Source organism: Temnothorax curvispinosus, unplaced genomic scaffold (genome assembly GCF_003070985.1).
Source record: "Temnothorax curvispinosus isolate PA1 unplaced genomic scaffold, ASM307098v1 QBEX01007608.1, whole genome shotgun sequence".
Lineage (NCBI taxonomy): Eukaryota > Metazoa > Arthropoda > Insecta > Hymenoptera > Formicidae > Temnothorax > Temnothorax curvispinosus.
The window spans coordinates 252008-269264 of record NW_020217388.1 but is presented as its reverse complement, the minus strand read 5'-3'; the positions used below and the strand labels follow the sequence as shown (position 1 = coordinate 269264).

At 38.4% G+C, this 17257-nt stretch overlaps 1 protein-coding gene across 3 annotated transcripts in view; it reads right to left on the bottom strand.

The window, feature by feature from the left end:
- Positions 1 to 17257, bottom strand: part of LOC112457197 (insulin-like receptor) — a 57890-nt gene that overhangs the window by 10362 nt on the left and 30271 nt on the right. For all 3 annotated transcript variants that reach the window (XM_025020121.1, XM_025020122.1, XM_025020123.1), the window contains 3 exons: positions 5688 to 5862; positions 2928 to 3174; positions 238 to 343 (listed from right to left, as the gene is read on the bottom strand). In XM_025020121.1, the coding sequence (XP_024875889.1) occupies positions 238 to 343; positions 2928 to 3174; positions 5688 to 5862 (528 nt within the window). The remainder of the gene's footprint in view (positions 1 to 237; positions 344 to 2927; positions 3175 to 5687; positions 5863 to 17257) is intronic.

Genomic DNA, 17257 nt, shown 5'->3' with positions numbered 1-17257 from the left:
AATAATAATAATAATAATAATAATAATAATAATAATAATAATAATAACTGTAAAATTTCTACGATGTGTGGAATAAGCAGTTGAACAAAATCCTTTAAATAAATTCAAATAAAAAATTCAAAAACCGTTTAACTCGTCGCTCGTGACAATTTTACGGGAATCCAGCTCAGGACTCAGCGAAAGGTCTCTATATGTATAATATAATCGCCAATATAATCGATCGTCGTAATAGCTTACTTTGTTGGCAGTGTTGTCGATTCCAGCACAGAGTCTGATCGGGTTTCGTCTGCTTTGCCGGGCATTTTTTGTCGCATACCGGACAACCATTCGTTGGCTTGTTATCCTATAAATAAAATGAGAATGCATTATAACACAATTCTATTAATTTGCGTTTTTTCATGTAATTTCTCTCGAAATTTTGCCTTTTTGTAACATTTATTTCCAACGACCTCAACATTTTTCTTATGCTATCGTGAGTTTTCAAACATGATAATTTATAAAAACAAAAATGCTTGCCGCTATTTAAATCAACGCGAGAAGCATGCCAGCACGTTGAAGTAATAAAAATACATTAGCATTTCTAATTCGACACCTTTTACATAGGTATAGATATATGTATTGTCAGAATCTAATCCGGTCACCTTATTGCCATTATCTCTTCGTATAATTGATCTTAATCTATATTTACGTATCTTATCTTTTCGAATGCCATCCGAGTCAACAAAATGAAATCTGTATATACTTGGAGAAGGAGAAATAGGCGCGTTAAATTTTTTTAGCAGGACGTAGGAAATTCTTTCGCTACCGTGCGGAACTATCGTATAAGAAAGTCAAGACTATATACTACATTGAGCCGATACGAAGGTCGAAAAACACATTGCGAAAGGCTCGTATTCGATGATCAATACTGTTGCCGTTTCTCGTAACGATACGCTTTTCACGAGATATTCCGATACTACTTATACGAGTAGGGGAGACCGGGGCACCATGAGCATGGGTCATTGACTGTTTAGGGTAATCCAGAATGTTTAGGTTGATTCAACTAACATCATGTGACAGTTATTTCGTTGCCCATACTTCGTATCTATATAGGTGACAGTCATCAAAGTCTCTCGAGACGCACGTGACATAAATGGTTTTCGTGATGCGTAAATAACTTTTTAACCATTTAGAAATGTTTTAATATTGTTTTTGTAGTAAAATATACACGTATTAAAAATTAGGTGTAACTTTCTAGCATTTTTTGTCATTTTACTACACTACAGATAATCATGTATCATTTATTTTTTTTTTTTATTACGTTTCACCGTTTTCTATGTTAAGTGCATTCGGGGCACCATGGGACACCCAATGCTGCGGCACCCTGGGTCACACACACCACCAAGGTTGATAATAAATAAATAGGTTGATGATATACATATGTTATTTTTAATTGAAGAAAACATATGTCAAAAGTTAGTTTGTCTAAAAAAATATATATATATATTTCAGTAGTGGGTTCTGATATCGTTGTTTGTCCTGCCCAATCCTGAACAGTGTCATAAGAAAACGTGTAAAATAAAATTTATTTTCAACTTTTGTAACTTTTCGTTATTTCTTGAATAAACAAACCTATTTTTTGTGTGTGACTCATAGTGCTCCAGTGACAGATTCATGGTGCCCCGAGTATGGGGCACCTTGGGTTATTTTTCAAAAAATGTGTTTTAAATTTTTTTCTCAAAAACTAATCAATATTTGCCAAATACACTAAATAAATTTTAAAATATATCTACATAGTGTTTTAATTACAAAAAAAAAAACGAAACAAAAAATTTTATATTTAACCCTCCGTAGTCACACGTATTTTTTCAAACAAGAAAGTCACTCTGGGTCATTTTGAGCCGAGACGAACTTTGACCGTTCGCCATTTGACCATTTATCTACCGATCGTGTTGAAAAAATTCTCGAATGCACTTGCGATATTGCTAAATTGATTGCTATAAAAAAAGAAGGGCCTCAGAAATTTTTAACATATAAAAAAATTTCGCAAAAAATTTGTTTAAAAAAAAATTTTTTTTTAACTACAGCTAGAGGGCGTCATGCCCGCCAATTTTCAAGTTACGCGCAAGATATTTACGAGCAAAGTTGAGACTCGGGTCAAATTGACCCGGTGTGACTACGGAGGGTTAAAAGTACTTTTCAGAATTTGAATTTTTGTGGCTTATAGTGCTCTGGTCTCCCCTATATAAAGAAGAAAGCGAAAGTTGATTGATCATTCAAGTAAAAAGGGAAATTTACGCACAAATAGTTCTATCATCATAGATATTTATCATGAATAATCGTATATTATTATTCGTATATTATTGTAGATACGATTGTAGATACGTAGTCATAGCATGGCTTTACTTACACGATGCTAAAGCGATTTGATTGCTTCAGAAGGCATATATCGTATTTATAGTAAAGCATCGTGTCACTGCTACGCCGTCACTTCTCACGGCTTCGTTATACAAGTTTCCACACGGTGCATTACGGCACAACATGCATTCATTGTAAAGTGAATGAAGTAATTTCCAACCGCTTCTGCTTTAAATTTCTTGTCTCTCTTAACAATTCATTGATAGGAAAGACGCCGCGAAGCGTGACGAGTCGCGCGCGCGTTATAATGCTCCCATTTGACCCAAATATTTGTGACTACAGAAGTTCGCGCAATCTTTTCGAAAACATCGGGACGACTATCGATAAACGACCATATTATTTTGATGTCGATGCAAATTGCTCTCTGAATGACGCCGATTAAATGTATATAGGATTGTCGGCAGCGCGTAGGTTCGAGTCTTGGATAAACTTACTTATCTTGGTCATCAAATCTTTCTAATAATAACCTGTCGTTCCTATTTATAAATGTTGCGCCGAGATAAAAAAAAGAGTAAAGCGAAGATACTCACCTTTATGAAGTGCTCTCCCTTGCCAGTTTTGGCGATGACGTCCCAGTCGATAGTGTCGACGTAGCAGAGCGTCGGGTTCTTCTCGAATCGCACGGATCCACGTAGAATGTCGGTCAGAGAGTGGAGACCGATTTCCTGAAGATGCATCATCTCGAATGCCACGAGGGCGTGATTGATAAAGAGAGAGTGACCGCGGATAACCGTCAGATTTGGAAACAGATGGCCGACGGTCCTAAGTCCGCTTACCCTGGAAACACGAACGAATAAATGCGAGGCTAAAGTATGCGAATAACCGTCACAAATAGACACCGCTAATGAAAGAACTCTTTAAGAAGGTATTCTGGTTTAAAAAGTCATAAAAAAAAGGTATTTTTCAGGAATTTTTTCTAAAGAAACAAAAAAAAATGAATAACGTTAAACTTTGCATGTTCTTTTAACCATACATTTTAAGGATATATTTTTATTTTCTAACAAAAACGCTCTTCTCTTTTATGTTATATCCTAGTCATTAGAAATTTGCAAGAGAAACACGTATATAGACACACGGTGTAAATGATTCTATAGCTTTCCTAGGTATCTGAAACGCAAAAAACCAAAATTTTTTTATTCAAGAGAAGTGTGTCTCTATCGTCTGAACTAGAACTAAACCAATATTTCCATTCTAGACAAAATGGCGACCTCTTTAAAATACATAGTATAGTTTTTCCTTAAAATTTTATTAGTATTTTATTAAAAGAAAAAACTAATAAACGTATAATATGTTTATTCTAGTTCACACACAGACGATATCCACACTTCTCTTAAATAAGAAAAATTTTAGTTTTTGCGTTTCAGATACCTAGAGCATACACGTTTAGAGCATAAAGCCGGGATTACGATGAATTTAACGTAACGGGACGCGACGGGACGCGACGGGACGCGAAGTAACGTAACGTGAACTTAAGAAATTACGATCGCCGTAACGTGAAGCAGCGTGCATTTGAAAAATGATTTGATAGCGTGGTGTGAATAGAAGGTTTGTTGTCATTCTCGTTGGTAGTTCCTGCTTGGTAATTCCAAAAATGAATTCTGCTATGAGGCATTATCAGCTTTTTAACTTAATTTTGGCCGGATATTTGTATCTTCAACTGCGGAAGAAGAAATGAGTACGAACCGTTGGTGTGAGAGATTTTTCGGAGAAGAACCCAGTTTGGTGATGGACATAATTTACTTGAAGAACTCCGTTTCCGTGATCCACCCTTTTTTTTATTTACACAAGGATGAATGTCGAAAGGTAAGATTTAATGATTGTCTAGTACAAAATATAATCATTTTTACAAATTAATGTCTGCTTTCCTACATTCTGGTACCTCTTAATCTTGCTTGGTCTACTGATAAAAAAGCGCTTAGATAAATATTTTTCGGGCACAGAGTTTATTTTTACAAATTATATGTTCGCTTTCTTAGATTCGAGTATCTCCTGAGCTTGGTTGGTCCACTGATAAAGAAGCGAGAAATGTACACTGCTCTTTTACCCACTCAGAGGCTTGCTATGACATTGAGGTAAGATCATCAATGTTCGCTTATCTTATTAATTAAGTCTCAGGTGTCGATTCAATTTGTAAATTTGCTTTGCAGATTCTTGGCAGCAGGAGACAGTCAGTATACTCTGAGCTTTTCCTATCGATGTGGCCAGAGCATTCGGCCAGGATCTGAGAGACAGTGCTCTGGCCACATCGATAGGAAAAGCTCAGAGTATACTGACTGTCTCCTGCTGCCAAGAATCTGCAAAGCAAATTTACAAATTGAATCGACTTCTGAGACTTAATTAACAAGATAAGCGAACATTGATGATCTTACCTCAATGTCATAGCAAGCCTCTGAGTGGGTAAAAGAGCAGTGTACATTTCTCGCTTCTTTATCAGTGGACCAACCAAGCTCAGGAGATACTCGAATCTAAGAAAGCGAACATATAATTTGTAAAAATAAACTTTGTGCCAGAAAAATATTTATCTAAGCGCTTTTTTATCAGTAGACCAAGCAAGATCAAGAGGTACCAGAATGTAGGAAAGCAGACATTAATTTGTAAAAATGATTATATTTTGTACTAGACAATCATTAAATCTTACCTTTCGACATTCATCCTTGTGTAAATAAAAAAAAGGGTGAATCACGGAAACGGAGTTCTTCAAGTAAATTATGTCCATCACCAAACTGGGTTCTTCTTCGAAAAATCTCTCACACCAACGGTTCATACTCATTTCTTCTTCCGCAGTTGAAGATACAAATATCCGGCCAAAATTAAGTTAAAAAGCTGATAATGCCTCATAGCAGAATTCATTTTTGGAATTACCAAGCATGAACTACCAACGAGAATGACAACAAACCTTCTATTCACACCACGCTGTCAAATCATTTTTCAAATGCACGCTGCTTCACGTTACGGCGATCGTAATTTCTTAAGTTCACGTTACGTTACTTCGCGTCCCGTCGCGTCCCGTTACGTTAAATTCATCGTAATCCCGGCTTAACACCGTCCATACACGTTTCTTTTGCGAGCTCCTAGTGACCAGGATATACCATAAAAAAAAAGAGCGTTTTTGTTATTTAGAAAATAAAAACATATTCTTAAAATAAGGCTTAAAAAACATGCAAAGTTGAACGTTATTCGTTTTTTTCCCTTTCTCTACAAAAATTCCTGAAAAATATCTTCTTTTTATGACCTTTCAAACCAGAATACCCTCTTGAAGCTATACTTGATATAGTTGCAAATAATTGTACCTGTATAAAAGAAGGTATCCAGTGATCTCGACCAGATCGGGGAAGCTGAGATTGGTGTAGGCCGATTGCTCCGCTCGATCGATCAAGAGAATTTGTACGAAGCCCTCGACCACCCGGCATCCCTCCAGTTTTGAGAATTGACTCACGCTATTTCTTATGTCTATACTTTGGCACACTGCAACAGAGGAAACCACACCGTGACGGAACAGATTAATAACGCAACAGAGATTCTATACTATGTTAACTGTAATGATCTGGGTCAATAACTGCTGTACGAGCTGTCACTGACAGCTTGCTAATTGTAAGTTTGAAAGAAAAAACACTCACGTGGATTTGACTATCGTAATATCGTGTCTGTATTGTGTCGAAACCGCGAAACTGCAAAATTAAAGAATTCATGTCCATCGTGCGTCAAAGTCATTTGTCTGCAAGTCTTGAGCAACTTTAAGAAATTTCAAGATGAAGTGAGTCATAAGTTATAATGTGCTGGTAATATAAACTCCACTATTTTTTGAGTGTTAAAAATTTTAAAAATTCACAAAACGTTGAATGCCTTTCAAAAAAATAATCCATTAAAAAAATTATTGTGAAAAAAATACATAAAAAAATATTGTTAAAAAAAAAAAAATATATTAAAAAAATAATTGAAAGAGAAAATTTATTTTCTTTCGTCTATCGGCAAAAATCACACGTATTCTTCTTTCTCTGCTTCTGCACACTCATTGTGAGTTCAGAGACTGCAATAAATCCACAGACATTGACCCCAGCACCTTAGAGGTCCACAATAGAAACACTGCCATCTTGAAAAATAATAGCGGCTACAGCAAAAGGACTAAATATTCTTAAACACCACGTGGAAACGTTAGATAATATTATATTAATATACATTATACAGCGTCTGGCTCTAAAAATTACCTGTTAATCATAAACAGTTACAATTACCTAAACAAAGTTTTACATATATACTTTTCATAGGTTTGAAAATCAACAAAAGAGAAATAGGTTAATTAATCTACCGCCATTAAAGAATTAATAAATCTAGCACTCTTATCGTCCAGAACTCTAGAGGGCAACCTAATAAACAAGTTCTAACTGTCACCTTTAAAGTACAGCTAATTGTAAGTGTTCTTGAGATATTGAAGGGGTTCCATATTACCACCTTCTCCTCTAATATAACATAATATAACATATTTTTTTCTGAATTCGGTTTTAACATAAATTTTTTTTATTAAGCGGTATCCATAATTAATGTAGAAAATCTAAGCCGATTTTTAGTACTTTTTGACTTAAAAAAAAAAAAACTTAAATTTGAGAAAGTTATAGCTTGCTAAAGTTTCTTTGATGACGGCAACTTCAAAAGATTTCGCATATAAGGTATGACGTCACAGCACATTTTCGTGTACTATATTTTCTTCAATTTTGAAGATATTGCAAAAATTCAAAAAGTTTACAAAGAAAGTATGCCATGATCTATCAGACCGCTTAATAAAAAAAATTTATGTTAAAACCAAATTTTATTTTGTAGGTATTGTTGCGTACATTATTAGAAAAATAAGTTTAAGTTCTGGGACGGTGAACGAGAAGTTACAACTGGTTTAATTACCAGTCTTAATTATACCTATTCATTATTACCTTCACCGCTGTAATTGTCAGAAAATGACATGAAAATATCTTCAATATGCTCTGATGATAGCTTGATTCTTGCGTTTGAGTGTTTTTTTTTCTTTTGGCCGAAGAGTGTAACCGGCCGCACAGGCCTGACTTAGGCCGGTTGTTCCAACCTGTAACAGGTAAAACCTAAACCCCTAAACTACCTGTAGTTAAATCATATGTCTATCTTTGTTTAATTTGAAGGAAAGACAAAGATATATATATATATATATATATATATATATATGATTTAACTATTAGTTAGCTGTTAGCTTACCAACAAGTTGAAACAACCGGCCCTTAGTTGAACAAACCAATAAGTTTATGCAACACGTGCATGGAAAGTGCCCCATTACGCACGCTACGCGTGCGTGATAGACCACTTTCCAGGCACTTGCAACATAAAATAGGGAGTGTAAGCGGAGTTTACGTACGTGCGGTAACCGCACCCGGGAATTTTCATCTTACCTCACTTGTTACACAAATAACTAATAAGTTAAATAGTGTAAAGTGCCAATTAGCTAATATCGTACCTATATATGGTAATATGCGAATTCACGCCCGAGGAAATATCTTTTCCCACGTTTTTGAAACTTATGACTATGTTATTATTATTTGTATCAACCTCCTCTACAAATGCATATATAGAAGTCAAGTGCGTTCATGGTCCAAAACTCCTTAATAAAATGGACGAGGTTCTTTTTGTAATTATATCGCGGTATCAAATGAAATCGTAGATTAGCTGATGGAAATTGCATTCGCGTTAATCCGTGTAAAAATCAAAACTGAGAAATCAGTAAGGTGTGATTTTTGCGATTGCGAATGTGTTCTCCAGTGCCAAGTCACGTCTGGCACGCGGCTGCGTCAACGTGCAGCAGTCAAACCGGTGCATTAAACCGCGGCTTGCTTCCTCGGTTTCGCTAATCGCCGTATTGGAACGGGCGTAACGGAATGTTGTCGAGTCGACGTGCTCGATTTCAACGAGAAACGCTAAAAATACTCGCCGCGCCGCCAGCTGCCGTCAAAATAAACAGGAAAAGACGCGTCCCGCCACCATTATTCGCGCGAAGCTGTATTGTTGTCAGGATCGCTTTAGCGGGACGATTTCATCATAGAGGGATAAACCGCGTACCTGCGACGCGCGAGTTCTCTAAGCCCTCCTGCGCAAAATGATCTCGCGATAAACGTCTCTTCTCCATGATTGCGTAGCAATATGATTTGCACGAGAAAAGAAACGCGAGAGTACTTTCCTAATGTAGCTGTCATTATAGTTTCCAGACAGCAACGTCATGTGATTTTCACGTTGATAAGTAGTAATTACCGGTCCTAGACGTCATGCACTCTAACTAACTGACGTTTAAGATACGTAAGTATTATAACGTAATAACATCAATTTAAAAATGTTTATAATACGTTTCAAATAGGTCATTTTCAAATTAAAAGAATATGCAAATGTCGGTCATCTGACAGATGGCATCTAATGAGATCCATTTTTTGTCATTTAAAATATGACAAATGGTGATACAAGAACGATATATAAATGACGGAATTGCACAACTAGTATTAGGTGTATCGTGAAGTCTATTTTTATAATAAAGTGTAGCACACTTTTGGATTGATGTAACATTAATGTAATTAATCTTATTATAATGTCTTATTGCTTCCTCATAGAGGAAGCTTTGTTTTCATAAACCTCGTGTATGGACCTTTGATCACGTATAAAGCTAGGTCTAATGAACCAAATCTTAAAGAATTATATATGAAATAGGGGTAGAAAAGACCAGAGAAAAAATTGTTTTTTTTTTTTAGTTTTCGATGCCAATGTATTCAGAATGTTCTAAAACGTCAAAAAATCGCATTTAAAAAATGTCCGTGTGTGTGTGTGTGTGTGTGTGTGTGTGTGTACGCTTTTTACTGAAATTTCTACAACTCAAGAACAAATCAACCAAATCTTAAAGAATGATATATGAAATAGAGGTAGAAAAAACTGAAGAATGTAATAGAATTAGAAAAATTGTTAATAATAAAAGAGTTACCAATTTCTGTATAAAAAAATTTGCGTGATTGCTCTAATTTCCGCAAATTTTATGAATAAAGCATCATTAAAGGTAAGTTGGTATTGAATTTGGCAAAGATCGGTGAATAAGGGGTTACCGATTTTTTACTAAAAAGTGTATAAGTTATATATGTAATCAAGTATCATTTAAAGAAAGGTTGTTTTGAATTTGGCGAGAATCGATGAAGAGATTACCGATTTCTGGAGACAGATTCGCAAATTTTGATATATCAGGTTATTGCTAATTCTATTATATTTTTCAGTCTTTTCTACCCCTATTTCATATATAATTCTTTAAGATTGGTTGATTAGATACAACTTTATACGCGATCAAAAGTTCATATGCGAAGTCCATATATAGACCATGTAGCCTGAACTCCCAAAGTCAACATTGATTTGACATTGCGTCGATTGTAAAACCGCACTTGTGCTACTAAGCTGGCCCTCTATCAATTCATAAAAAGATTAAATTAAAATTAAAAAACGTGTGCAAATTAGAAACTTGCACATTGCTTCCTCATCATTACAGATCGTTACCATTGCTCCTCTTTTATTTCGTTCATAAAGCTTCCTCTATGAGGAAGCCAAACTAATAAATACTAATAATTATGCATCAAATAAAATACAAGCTTCCTTATAAGAAGAGCTTTGTGAGCGAAATAAAATAGGAGCAATGATAGCGATCTGTAATGATGAGGAAGCAATGTGCAAGTTTCTAATTTGCACACTTTTTTATTAATGGTAACTTTATTTTTTTATAATCGGCAAAACACAAAACAAAATATATGTACATTTTATAAAAAATCTCGTTTCTTATTGATTTACAATTTTGTATATAATTTTGATTTTCACAATCCTCTATACGTTATTAACCTTTCGTCTGTATTACGGCATTCGAGCCGAAATGAAATCTGCTTGTAATTGTAAAACTTGCCAGAAAATATTAAATAAACGATGATGGTCAAAACGACTATAAAATCGTCAACTATAACGTAGACAGATATTTTGTGAATTTTTTCAGATTTTTCTAAATACTTTAAGGTAAGGAAAAATAGCGTCGAACGTGACAAACTCACGTATACACTCCAACCAACGGTGCAAAAAAAAGCGTATACAGATGGAGGGTTAAAACGTCATTAAAAGGCCAAAAAAGTCACGTCTTTTTAACGTCTTGAAATGTTGTCATCGGTCTGTAACTTACAATTAGTCCTGTTATTATTACGTGATTATAAAAGGATGATTGATGCGTAACGACTGACCGAAAACTGACGTAAAAGTCAAGTGACGCTGCTGCCAGAGTTTGTTCGCAGAAGTATATGTTGTATGTTTTACTATCCGAGAAATAGTGAAGAGTAATAGCGTTTAGCGTTATCAGCAATGACTTTCAGCATTAACGCGCAATAAGCGGGGCCAAAGTCATAAATTATTTTGTACTCGAGGATAATTGACGGCGTGTCACTGTCCTTCAAATTATCTCTCTATACGAGTCGTCTAGCCCTGACGTATACATCGCAAAAGACCACGTCTTGCTGAAACTACAGTCGTTGCCAAAACGCATGATCAACGCGCATATTCAATTGCAATAAAAACGTTTGTTGACAGGTGCACTGGCACTGGCAATATTATCACCAGACATTTGTTTTCTGTCACTCGTCGGTGAGCTTCAAAGAAACATTGGAAGGACACTTTAATTGACGAACCATCAAAAAAAAAAAAAAAACATTTATTTATTTTGTTTACCATTCTCTGGTAATAATTTTATTCGCGCAATTATACAATCTTACACTCTTTTTGAATTATAATCCTGAACAAAGAAAAATCGGAATTTTTTACAAGATTATTTTAGTCTCGATATTGCGTGACTACTTTGCGCTTTCTTCTGAATAAGAACCTCAAAAAGCCCTCCGTAATAACAGATCACAGACAACTTATAATTTTCATAAATATTCAACGTAGAGTTCACGACGGTGTAGACAGTTGCGGAGTACAATAAATTAATTATACGAGTCGCATAATCACCTCGTGTAACATCATACGAGAAGGCGTAACGTCTCGACCGCGCCGCGTCAAAGCTGCTGAAACCAGCGGGTGTCAATGGCGACGAAGCGAAACGAAGCGAGACGAGGCGAAGCGATGCCGTAGGAGATGCGAAGGTTTCATTCATAACAAATTGCACGATGCGTATGGCAACAGCGAGCATACTATTTGCGTGCGTACGACGCGTAAGCGGTGCGGTGGATCAAGGCGAAACAACAATGGGTTCGTGAAGATCCGAGCGTTGTATTAAGCGACCGAAGCCGAGGCAAGGAAAAAAAAGGTAAGGAGAAAAAACTCTGTTTGTGAAGATCTTTCAAAATTACGATAAGGAAAAGCTGAAGAGATAATTAAGCGCGGACGCCACGTATGTTTAAATTTTGCACGATATCTTTAGCGCGTGCATTATCTCCCTTCTAGTTTTAGCCGCCTTGTCATCGTATAATCAGTTACCAATTACAAATAATTATTATCTCAGGTTATTAACGTACACTTTTTGCAAATAGTAGCGGTTAATACGCAATAATAAATACGCAAATATAGATAGGCAGAGTGACAGTGTAGACGACGCGCGACGTTACTGTACGATCGGGGGCGTTGTTAAGATGCTGGCGCGTGCTCGGCGTTCACGGATATATTTCGCGGACGCGCGTTTCGATTCTTCTTGTTTTTCGCGAGCATGAAGCGAGCGTTGAACCAGCGCGATTAATTATGTAAGCGAAAAAGATATACGCCTCGGGAATATTACAGAGAAATTTGACCGTTGAACGCAAGCGCACTGGGCGCGATTAATGCACCCGATTGTACATTTTTTCTGCTTGACATCCGGGTTCCGCTTTTTAACAAAGTCAAGAATCAGCGAAACGCTCCTTCCGTGAAACGCCATCGATCGTATTTCGCAGCTGTAGGAAGTGTACGCGGTAGCGAGAGGGGAGGGGCGCGAGAAAGAGAGAGAGAGAGAGAGAGAGAGAGAGAGAGAGAGAGTGTGTGTGTGTGTGTGTGTGTGTGAGAGAGAGAGAGAGAGAGAGAGAGAGAGAGAGAGAGAGAGAGAGAGAGAGAGAGAGAGAGAGAGAGAGAGAGAGAGAGAGAGAGAGAGAGAGAGAGAGAGAGAGAGAGAGCCGCGACAAAATTGCAAGGTGGCAACACGTGTGTCGCGCGAGGTTGCACCCGGTACGCAGGTAACGGGCGTTACGAAGGGACAGTCGGGGGATTCATCGTTTCTGTAGCCTACTTAAGAAGTTGCAACGGCCGGCACATTCCAAACACTCTCCCCAAGGTTGCTTAGCCATTCGTCCAAAGGCCGAAGCACTTGGATGCTCTATACATAGATCGAATGCGTATCAATGTGTCCGGCTCCTGCGTTGCCCACTGACACATCCGTGCGATGCTACCCTGTGGCATTCCTCAATCCGGCCTGGCCTGCCGGCCCCAGCCCGGCCCCAGCTCGGACCCGTACTCGACGATATAGTCGCGACGCGCCGGCAATTCCGTCTTGAATGATCGCTACTTTGTATTCTCAATAAAGGCCGTCCCAGACATAACGAGATCCTCCGATCCCGCCGAACGTGTTCACCTCGCGGGAAGCGCGCGGTACCTCGCAGCCAAGAGTACGCTACTCTGATGCAATACTGCGGAGAATGTCAGCCGACACTTGACGAAACGGCATTCTCCGTCTCTAGAGAGAAAATTTCAGACTATCGTCGCGAGTCCGCCTTTTTCCCTGATCCCAGTTCTTCCGTTCTCATTTCCATAATAAATAATTTGCATAATTTACATTTGCATAATTCGAACTTGTAAACGGAATAGCAAAGTGCGCGTCGATCGAGCGCGACATTTCCCTTTAATCGATAATCCGTGTACGGTATAGGTATATCGGATCGGGGAAAATCGCATATGGATTAACAATAGTAAACAGGGAGTGAGAGTATCCCGAAGCGACAAGCCGAAGAGATTACAAACGTCAACGTGAAATCGTCGTGGAATGTGGTTGTTGTATTTGCGCATCAGAGTTGAGTTGAGTTGAACCGGCTATCTGAACCAAGCGAGTCGACGGGGATACCCGTTGCAAAAAATTAAATGCTACGCTACTGATGACCGGTACAATATATAAAATTGGACACAACGAAAATCGATCGATAAATAAAACGTCCGAAAGACCTGGTACGGTTTACTCGAATCTTCTTATGGAGAATTAATATAGAAACGGAACTTTATTCGAAGTGTTAAAAAGATTAGAAACTCCTTATTGTTGCTTATTTTCAACATTTAGCTAATTAGGATTTAACTCTCATCGCGATTATTACTGTGCGATTTCTATTTTATTGTATATTGCTATAATTACTCGTATATCTTCAACGCCTTTCTTTTTATTAACATAGTCTTTTATCTCTTATTTCTCTCTCTCTCTCTCTCTCTCTCTCTCTCTCTCTCTCTCTCTCCTGTATATTTTTATATTTATCGTACAATACCCCGACATCTCTTGTAACGTTCTCTTTTTGCATATTACTATAAAATTACTCCCGCCGATAAATAAAGCGAAGATTAAATTAACGAATTAAATTGGAAAGATATTCACATCGCGCTGCAATCAACAGACAAATAAATAAAATGAATAAAATATAAATAAATAAAACAGTAAAATAACACATAAAAAAAAAATTAAATAAACTGATCGCGAATATTTTTACTCGTCAGTTATCTCGCAGATTTCTTTCCACCGCGTAAGCTGGTTCTACGCGATCGACACTTTAGTTGCAAAAGTCCTCGATTAAACCGGCTACAGAGATGACGCGCGGCATGAAAGGAGCAAGCGACCATGTAGTTATGGCTGGCTCGATATGGCTGAAGGAATGAGCAACGCGGTAGCCAACAAAGAATATCGCGTGAAAATATATTCGAGCATATTTCATACATTCCGCGCGCCTGCGACCTGCGGGCGAGCGGACATATGAAAATTGATGGTGTATATCGGTTATAAATTCGTTTGGAAATTTCGTAATTATTCGAACGATAAAAGATAAAAGCAATCGGTCCATGCGGAAGATGAAACAGTATGCCACTCTTAGACCTTTATACGTAGATACGTTGTTGTGCGATCGATAATTCGGCCAAGGTTTCAATTGTGGTATCATATTGCCTTAAAAAAAAAAAGTAGACCGACAACCGACAACTTGCGCCACTTTTACAACGAAATATATTGCACGAGCAACTGCAACTCTATCTTAATAATAAAACGTCCATTAATTAATCAGATAAAAATCCTTCTTTAATGATACCGTCCATGAATCTTATAACGTTTACAAGGTATTAATTAATCAATGTGGCAAAAATAATGCGAGTAAAAATATGTCGGACAGCGGTAGCCCTATAAATAGGCAAATAAGCTACGTAACGCTCGTCATTTTCTCGTGCTTGCGGCTCGTTAAGTTTCATCAAAAGCCGGAAGCCATCGGCTTGGCGCCACTCGAACCAGCCACATAGAGCCCCTGTTGTATCATGTGCTGCGCTATTGTGCGACCGAGCACAGCGAATCTCTGGCCGTCTTCCGCGCGAAATACGTTCACAGGATAGCCCGATGCTCTAAAAATAGCAACGTTTCGTGCTTTCCCTCCCGGTGTCGTTTAAATCTCGATGAGCCTCGATGGCAACGCAAGAACGACGATAAATTTATCAAACTCATCAATATCTTTGCATACGATCGCAGTAGTCGCGTCGTAAGACGCATCGTAAATTTATTGACGCGCACGATGGCGCGGCGTAGTGTCTTTACGCCAGTGCAAATAAACGCTTCCGACGAAGTATACGAAGTATTCCGTAGTTATACCAGGTGCAACACGCGCCGGAGGTCAACGGGACTCCCCCCCCCCCCCCCCCCCCCCCCCCTGGATGCCGGAAGTCGCCGTCTAGACAGAGGCCGCACTTCTCTTTTCTCATCCCAGCCGGTCGCGGTGCACACGCTCGCCTCCAGGGCATCTTTGCATCGCGATTGAAATTTCTACAAGCTGCGGCATCCCGATCCCGACCCCCCTGTACCGCGCCCCGACGTTAACATCGTGGCGGGAGCGCGACGGTACCCTCACCACGCCTACGATAATTTTACGGTCCCGCCTTTTGATTTGCGAGGGCATCCCGAGATATCCCGAGATATTCCGCGCCCAGACTCTCGCAGCTTATAAACTATGGGAGCTTTCCAGCAAGCGACACAAGTATCGTTTTATCTTTGTTACTGATTACCAAAAAAGAAAGATAGAACAAGGCTTGTGTCGCTTGCTGGAAAGCTCCCTATGTTAACACGGCTGACGAGTTAACTTAACATCCAAAGTCCGTCGTGTCGATGCATTTTGAAGCAATTAAATATCTACCACTGTATTGGCTTTTGGCGCGTGACGTAAACCCGATTAGTTCATACGTTCTCGTTACAGATAAAATTCGTCGCGATATTATCTTGACGTCGTATTTACACGAAATCGTCGGCCCGTTAGTCTTTCGAGCGAACGGATATCGTTAAATAATGTCACCAGACAACTTCCGTCTCCATTCACCGTAAAGAGGCACGTCACTTAATATTCGAGCTGACACGCCTTAATTACATCAACCTTCATCGTCCCTCCGCGATTCCGAGCCTCCCCTAGAGTACCCTAGACCATCCTCCTTTCCTTTGCTCTCTCTTCCGCGTACGATCTCGATAGCTTCTTCCCTTCGCCGTTATCATAACGCACCTTCCATTAGGTCGAGCATAGGGAACGATATTCATAGCTCATAGCCGTTCCTTATATAAGGAATAAAGATTGCTTATTTATACCCATGCGCAAGTATCTGCATGCATCAATGTATAAATAAGAAATTCTTATTCAACAAGGAACGGGTTATGAATACCGTCCTAAGACAAATTTATCAAAAGTACAGACAAAACTGATACAGTATCGACCCACAGATTCAGATAATTCTTAACTGCATAATCCTCGCTGAATCATATTCTCGTACCCTTGATTACTAATATTTAATTCAGTCCCGATATTCCGGATATACAAAAGGAAGAGGTTGTTAATACGATTCACTAGTGGCGCATAGGATTTTTCGGACGTTAATTCTTCTCGGTTGCACAAAATGTAAAGTAAACGAAATAAAAACACGAACGAAAAATAAAAAAGCAAATTATACAGAATTTTATTTATTATATATGTCATAATAATAAAGATTATAGGAAATGTTCGGGGAAAAATATGCTCGTCTTCCGGCGGTGTAACGCATCAAGCACAGACATACGAATACATATGTATAATGAATATAATTATGCAAGTTGCTTGTTTACTTTAATCTAGCGATCAATGTTCACTGGCGCACGCTTCCCTTGTTTCACTTTATTTCAATAGAAACTAGTAAAAGAGGTAAATATAACAGGTAACTTGCCACTCGATTTGCCTTCCTGCAACTTCGATATATACGCTGGGTTAAAGACGGCTACCATATCGAGTAGACGGTGTGGAAAATGCACGAAAGTGTTTTCGACTCGATTCGACGGTGAAAGAGGGTACGGAAGCGTAGAAAAGGGAGACGACGCGGTGCAAGCCGAGGGAGACCGAGAGCCGAGATATTTTGCGCATCGCATCGCATCCCATCGCAGGAATGCCATCGGTTCTGTTGTTCTCACGACGGAGTAGCCTGCCTTTTTGTGGCGAGGTATGCAGCCTACGATTTTGTCCTCTCTCCTTCTCTCTCTCTCTCTCTCTCTCTCCCCCTCCTCGTATCCCATTTTCTCTTGGTTTTTTTCGTTTCCTCCACTTTCTCTCTCTCTCTCTCTCTCTCTCTCTCTCTCTCTCTCTCTCTCTCT